Here is a 7,720-nt window from a genome sequence, read left to right as displayed (position 1 = left end):
TGTTCTTATCATCTTTATACGAGTACGAAGCTCATCCTTATTGATATAACTTCCCGAAAGATTGTCCAAACCACCCAGATATTTGCTTGATTAGTATTATTCGTATCCGAAAAGGATATATTCCTCGGACTATATTCATCTATCGCTTCCTTGCATGGTTCTCCAGTCCGAAGCCTTTCCCAATCATTTGCTCATCCTCAAACGTATCTATATCTTCAAATAAGATTCAAGACCCAATATATAAATTTGGGTTTTTATCCCCTACAAAGTATAAACACAATTTTTTTTTTTAAATGAGATTGAGTATAATCACCATTTTTTGTACGAATCGATAGAAAGAATCTAATTAATCCAGGCCCAGCGGTGAAGGTGAATGCGAACCTACTGGAACCGCGCCACATTTCACTTTACACGTGTTCTCCTATACGCCTCGCGTTTGCCCATGAGGCGAACACACTTCTCGTCGACAATCTAGCCGAGCCAAATCCAACGGTCGTAAACCTACCACGTCATGATAAAGTCAATTACCTCCTCTACCCTTTTTCTCTACATACTTCGCCGAATATTCCAATTCCATACCACCCAATTTGAAAAATTCTCTTTTTCTTGCCTCACCTCTCTATCTGCGTCTCATCAGAGTCTCTAATTTCTTGTCTCTCTCTGATTTAGTATAAAACCCCCAAATTTCTCTACCGAAGAGATTTTCTAATTTTAATGGAGTATTTGTCCTGCGAAATTCAATTCCCAAACTCCTTGTTGTTTTTCAAGTTTTCTTTTCCCGTTTCAATTCAGCTCAATTCCTTCGATCTCATATTTTCCGAATCCCCAAAAAACCCTCTGATTCTCGATCAACCTTGTAGCTCTTTTTGACACACAACATTTATTAATAATAATAATAATTATTATATCAAGCCCTCCTCATCAATGGGAAAGAGTAAGCCTCTATGAAATTCCTTTGATCTTTTTAGGGTTTCCGTTTGACTTATCCATGAATTTCAGCTCAAATTCAAAAAACCCATTTGCGTTTTCCTCTTATTGTTTATATTTTACCTTGAATTTATTTATTTATTTATTTTGGGTAGATTGAGGTAATTATTGATTGGTGTTTGATGTTATTGAAACTTTATTATTATTACAGGCAAATCTCATAAAAAAAAGACAGCAGTTTTGGATAGCGACGAAGACGATAATAGTAGTGTGAGTTCGACTTCGACTATGCGGTCGGATAAAATGTCGGTGTTGGGGACTGAAGAAGTCCAAATAACTAAAGATAATTTACTTGACCTAGCTCTAGATGCTCTGTATGAGAAGAGGTACAAATTTGGTTCTAGCTAATCTTGTATGGGTACTATATTATTGAACTTCGCCGAATATTCCAATTCCATACCACCCAATTTGAAAAATTCTCTTTTTCTTGCCTCACCTCTCTATCTGCGTCTCATCAGAGTCTCTAATTTCTTGTCTCTCTCTGATTTAGTATAAAACCCCCAAATTTCTCTACCGAAGAGATTTTCTAATTTTAATGGAGTATTTGTCCTGCGAAATTCAATTCCCAAACTCCTTGTTGTTTTTCAAGTTTTCTTTTCCCGTTTCAATTCAGCTCAATTCCTTCGATCTCATATTTTCCGAATCCCCAAAAAACCCTCTGATTCTCGATCAACCTTGTAGCTCTTTTTGACACACAACATTTATTAATAATAATAATAATTATTATATCAAGCCCTCCTCATCAATGGGAAAGAGTAAGCCTCTATGAAATTCCTTTGATCTTTTTAGGGTTTCCGTTTGACTTATCCATGAATTTCAGCTCAAATTCAAAAAACCCATTTGCGTTTTCCTCTTATTGTTTATATTTTACCTTGAATTTATTTATTTATTTATTTATTTTGGGTAGATTGAGGTAATTATTGATTGGTGTTTGATGTTATTGAAACTTTATTATTATTACAGGCAAATCTCATAAAAAAAAGACAGCAGTTTTGGATAGCGACGAAGACGATAATAGTAGTGTGAGTTCGACTTCGACTATGCGGTCGGATAAAATGTCGGTGTTGGGGACTGAAGAAGTCCAAATAACTAAAGATAATTTACTTGACCTAGCTCTAGATGCTCTGTATGAGAAGAGGTACAAATTTGGTTCTAGCTAATCTTGTATGGGTACTATATTATTGTTGTTTTGTGTTTGCATTCTTTTGCTCTTTAAAACAAACGCTTAAAACTTGCTTTGAATTTTAAGTAGGAGGAAGTTGTATCTGAGGTGCTTTGAAATTATTTTGTTGTTAGTTTGTTGCTTCTATAGTTTAAATTTGTGACTATGAATGTTGTTTCCTTTTTTTTTTTTTTGGATACAGGCCTGCCATAAGAGAGAAGGCTTTGGCATCAATTATTGATACTTTTAATAGCAGCTTGCAGCATGAGTTTGTGGAAAAGAAGTAAGCAGCTTTGTTTGTTTGATTTTTCTTTTTTCTTTTATAATTTTGCTTCCTTTTCGGTCTTTACCGGTGATTTAGGTGCTGCAGGGCAAGATGAACTGAAGATAAAAACATTTTTTGATGTATTATGTTTTACATAAGTAATAAATACAAATACCCACTTAGGAATGGGATTCATTTAGTTGATTTATAACAAAATGCAATCGAATAGCAACTTGAAGAATGAGCATAAACTGCTTAGCATGTCAGGTGAATGCCCTTTGGATTACCTGGCAACTGGTTTTGGTGGGTGGGGTTAATTGCTCGTAGGTTTTACTGGTTAGAGGTGAATCCAAAGGGTTCTTTTAGGAAGGTTCCCTACGTTATCAAATAGGTATTGAAGAAACTCTAGTGTAACAATCTGTGTTGTTTGTGAGATCTAACTGATGATATACATATTTTTTTGTCCTTATTTATTGTTAAAAATATGTATTTATGTGGACACAAGAAATTCATGAGAAAACCCTTGTTCTTCAGATGTACTACTTTACTTCACCAGTGTGTGAACATTGTTAAACGAGGGACTTCTAAAGAGATAGCTTTAGCGTCTCATGCCATTGGTTAGTCTCTTAATTCTTCTTGTTGACTCATTTGAATTTTCTCCCAACTTTGAAACAGTTACAATTTTGTAATATATTTTTGTAGGATTGTTGGCCCTGACTGCTGGCAATGGAGATAAAGCACATGAAATATTCACAGAGTCAGTCACTCCTATTTCACAGGCTCTCAAATCTGGCTCTGAACCAACAAAGATATCAGTATGTAGCATGATTGAAATTCTATGAGTTTTTATGCTCATTCAGTCCCTGATTATCGGGAGCTGTGTGAATGCTCAACATTTTGTTTTCTGCATTTTGTGGTTTGTGATTGTAGTTGCTGGAGTGTTTGGCTGTCATCACTTTTGTGGGTGGTGACACAGAGGAAACGGAAACATCAATGCAAATAATGTGGCAAGTGGTTCATCCAAAACTGAGTTCCAATGTAAATATTGTGCTCAATACTTTATAATTCAAAGTTTCATTCCTATTTTACTTGTGACTGTGGCTTAGTTTATATTTTTCAATTTCATTCCTACTTTGAAGTTAGTTTATTTGGTTTGCAGCTTCATTTTGAGGATTTATATGATGAATATGATGTGACATACAATCTTATAACATCAATCTAGGATATTACTTGTTCTGGTTGTTGGCCTTGTTATCTAAATTAATTTTATTTCACATTTCAGGTTGTTGCAACCAAACCTTCAGCAGCAGTTATAACTGCAGTGGTGTCTGCTTGGTCCTTTCTGCTGACTACTATGAATGGATTGAAACTAAACCCCAAACATTGGCAGGAGTAAGTCGTCAATTTTTGTCTAGAACTCTATTTTACATTGCAATCCTATTGTGGAAGTTGATTATCCACAATTCACACCCACAGTACAAACCTACACCATCTGATTATTGGCACCTTAGAAGGTTATGTTTGCTACCCAACTGGTGCTAGAGCCTCGTCAGAGATGACATCTGCACAATGTAGATGCCATTGAACAGAAAAGCCCAAAAGTGGTGCTGGGCTGCTTGCCAACTTAATAAAGAAAAACAATTTATATCTTTGGGTAATGTTGCAGGTCTATATCATATTTATCTAGTCTCCTAGACAAGGATGACCGGTCTGTACGCATTGCTGCCGGTGAAGCGCTTGCTCTAATTTTTGAGATAGGAAGCGTGGAGAAGTTTTCCGGGGAAGTTAAAGGGTCAATTGATGTCTCAACTCCAGAAGGAAGTAAACACCGGGAAGGATTTTCACATGTACAAGGATTGAAGGGGAAAATCATAAATAAAGTCAGAGATCTTTCCTCTGAGGCAGGTGGTAAAGGTTCTGCCAAGAAAGATCTTAACAGCCAACGGAACTTGTTTCGGGATATTTTGGAATTTTTTGAGGTACTTATTTTGTTCTCTACAAACCTAGATGTCATATTTTCCATGTGGGGTTCAATACTGATTGTACTTATTATATTAGGATGGCTATAGTCCTGAGAACACAGTGAAGATTGGTGGAGAATCATTAAAAACATCATCATGGTATCAAATGATACAGGTTCTAGTTTTACCACCACCACCTCCTCCTTTATATATATTATTGTGATTGTCCCCAACTTCAAATGTTCATATCAGTCCAAATTTTTACAGTTGAACTTTTTGAAGCGCTTTCTTGGGGGAGGCTTCATTAAGCATATGCAGGTTTGTTTCCTTCCCCTCATGGTCCTCTGTCATCTTCTAGATTTTCTTGTTATCTATTGTCAAATTAATTGCTCATCTGAATGATCATGGGAAATTTTTTAAAAATGATGAAAACAGGAAAACGAATTCCTTCAAGATGTCTTTGGGTTCACACCAAAGAAAAAGCATCTTCTAGATGATGAATATCGAATATCTAGTACCGATAAGGTTGGTTCTCATCAATTCCTCCTTGCTGCATGTACCTCATTGCTTTGTGTTATCTTTGGAGGGATAAGCATCATTTTAAGTGGTTACCTTTTCCATATTGTTTATGTACCTTTTTGTTTATATATTCATTCTTTTTTTTTTTTTCTCTCTCTTTTGAACAGAGGATGTATAAGTCACCAAACTCGGTTGTGAGCAAGGCTAGGACCCAACTACTTAACAAACAGAGAATGTTATCTGAGGTGGGTCTTTTCCTTAAGAAAAACTTTAGTTGGTTAGGTTAATTGATGCAGTTGTTTGATTGGGTTTACTTATGCACATAAATTATATTTTTGAGATCATATAAATTAGAACTTTAGACACACTTGACTTGTACATATTTTTCCTACTGGTACTCAAAGGCTGCTATCTCCTTAAAATGAGAAGGAAAAAAAAAAAAAAAAAAATCCTTTTTTGCTTCTTTGTGTCCTTGAGGGAGGGGGAGGGGCTTGAGTGGCAAGCTCTCACCAGGATATTCATGTGTCCTGGGTTTGTGATTTTGAACCTGCCTTTGTGACTACCAACCCAATCAGGGATTAACCGTCTTCTTATGTGGGGTGTTTTGAGTGCAGATTTAGAAGTTCCCTGCTTGTCCAGATTTGAAATCTGTTCATATATAGTCAAATGCTTTTGAATCCAATTATATATAATGGAATGTGAAGTCCAATATAAAATTATAAATCCAATATGTATGAATTTGAGACAATCTAAAGATGTGGATTTAATTTGGATGTGTAGTTATGCTCTTACATTGTAAACAAGGACTAATGATATAAATTACGTATAAACAAATTAATGCTTTGAGATCCAGATTTGATATGTCATAGAAGCAAATCTTGATTGGGAGTCTTAACTAGGTAAATCTTGGATCCTGACAAGCTCTTTTTGTGATTTTGAGGCTTCTGTATGTCATGTGAGCTGTGCTCTCTGTAGCTTATGTTCCAGCTTTATCTAGGCAACCTGAATTTGTTGACTATATACTGAGAGATAGTTTTTATCCTTAAGTCTTCCAGATTTTTGGAGCCAATTTTACTTGTAGCAAACAGGATGGTAGTGAATATATAGCAGCTGTTGACGTGTCGATGCTCTTGGTTGATAAGTTTTCCATTTTGTGATCCATTTTTTTATTCGTTCTTTTTGGTCTGTGTACAGGGTAGAAACGCTGGCCACTATGCTGCCAATGCGGGTGATGAGGATTTCTAGACATATTTTGCTACAATATAACTCTGGTGTAATCATAAATGACATAACGGGCTCATATCATCTTGTTACAAACTTATTCAATTTTATTATGGTCATGCCCACGTAGGAATTGTGTTTTTACTTGGTGGTGGGTTCACATACGCAGATCAGATTCGTCACATTGTACTTTGTAAAATAATTATTTATTTTGTTCTTATAAATGTGGCATGAATGATGTGCTTCATTCCCTTTTATTTTGATCTTGATACGCTTTGAAGGAACTGCTAACAATTTTAATGTTGTTTACATTTTCTTTCACGTCTTTAGAAACATATCTAACCCAACAGAGAGCATTTCTTTGCAGATCTTTTATTTGATTGGAAGCAATTACAATTATTAGAACGGTGCTTACATGAACTTGCTGGATGCATATTTTTACAAGCACATATACCCCAGAAGATAAAAATCTGATCATTTCTTCATTTGAAAAGGCAACCGAATTAATAACTTGGGTTACATCAATAAAGATCATTTTGGTTCTCAGAAGTTCAGATCTTGTTGAAATGTTTGTAGTCGTGGTTCGGATCTTGTTTTGCTTATGTTAATATAGTATTTGTTTGGATCTACGTTTTGCATTTACGTTTTAAAAATGCTAGGACCCACACTACACGCTGAGGAAATGCAAGTTGAAAAGAGCAAATGCAAATTGAAACGCAAGCTCTACGCATCGTTTCATTAATCCAAACGCGTGTTGAAGTACTGTTTATGGACACCAAAGCCAGCAAAACAGGAATGAATTGAAAAGAGCTGAAACAATCTCATAGAGACGCACCATTTCATTAACCTCCAAGGCTCTTACGCATACTATTCATGGTGTGTGTGTGTACTGTGAACAACGGTGCGTGTACTGTTCATTGCACAAACTTAGCTTGGAGAATCATCTGATCAAAACGGTGCGTAGCTCTCAACGACTATTTTCATTCTCTTCAGCTTTCTTCTTTTCTCTCAACTACCGTGGCAGAATGCCTTCAAAGCTCTTCAATATTCCGTCCGAATTGTCTTCAATGAGCTGCACCTACCCACCAACCACAAAACCATGAAAATAGAGCACACATACAAGCAAACCCATTACGCAAAACTCTCTGAAAAGATCCCCCCTGCTCTTCCTTTGCTCAAGCTCACCTTCTCTTCGCTTGGGACAACGTTGCTGCCACTGTGGGTCTTTGCATTCACGGGTAAGTTCTGTCTAACTTCTCATGCTCTTTGATCTATTGGTGTGTGGTTATATTGTTTTCCATGAGGCTTCATCAATCTATGGTTTTTTGTGTTCAACTTTTGTGTTCAATGTTTGTGTGTGGTTCTTCTGTTTTTTCCATGACACTAGTTTGTGGGTTTCTTGATCCTTCATGTAATACCTTTGTTTCTCTTCCTACCTCTATTGTATTTGGATATATGTGAATTTACTTTGCATTTTTCATGTGGGCATGCCTAATTGAAAAATTATATACACATGAACTGTTTGTTAAAATGCCTCAATGAGTATAGAAGGAAGTTGTAGCAAAAATGGTTAAGGAGAAATCGAAGGATGGTAGTAGTAATGAT

The 7,720-nt window shown here is 36.0% G+C and overlaps 1 protein-coding gene and 1 long non-coding RNA gene across 2 annotated transcripts; both read left to right on the top strand.

Annotated features, from left to right (window-relative positions):
• The first annotated feature begins 558 nt into the window (after positions 1 to 558).
• On the top strand, positions 559 to 1,216 carry LOC136067801 (uncharacterized). The gene is made up of 2 exons (XR_010629216.1): positions 559 to 934; positions 1,139 to 1,216. It is a non-coding gene; the product is annotated as an uncharacterized LOC136067801 (long non-coding RNA).
• Positions 1,217 to 1,378: 162 nt separating this feature from the next.
• On the top strand, positions 1,379 to 6,372 carry LOC112027160 (uncharacterized). The gene is made up of 13 exons (XM_024059825.2): positions 1,379 to 1,742; positions 1,951 to 2,125; positions 2,352 to 2,432; positions 2,949 to 3,031; positions 3,117 to 3,229; positions 3,345 to 3,452; positions 3,697 to 3,806; positions 4,081 to 4,393; positions 4,473 to 4,550; positions 4,643 to 4,693; positions 4,811 to 4,900; positions 5,062 to 5,139; positions 6,089 to 6,372. Exons 1-13 carry the CDS (start codon positions 1,733 to 1,735, stop codon positions 6,137 to 6,139), a joined length of 1,341 nt encoding a protein of 446 aa, XP_023915593.1. The 5' UTR covers positions 1,379 to 1,732; the 3' UTR covers positions 6,140 to 6,372.
• Positions 6,373 to 7,720: the final 1,348 nt, after the last annotated feature.

The sequence above is a fragment of the Quercus suber genome, unplaced genomic scaffold (genome assembly GCF_002906115.3).
Source record: "Quercus suber isolate HL8 unplaced genomic scaffold, Cork oak 2.0 scaffold_86, whole genome shotgun sequence".
NCBI lineage: Eukaryota > Viridiplantae > Streptophyta > Magnoliopsida > Fagales > Fagaceae > Quercus > Quercus suber.
This window is presented reverse-complemented; position numbering and strand designations above follow the sequence as displayed.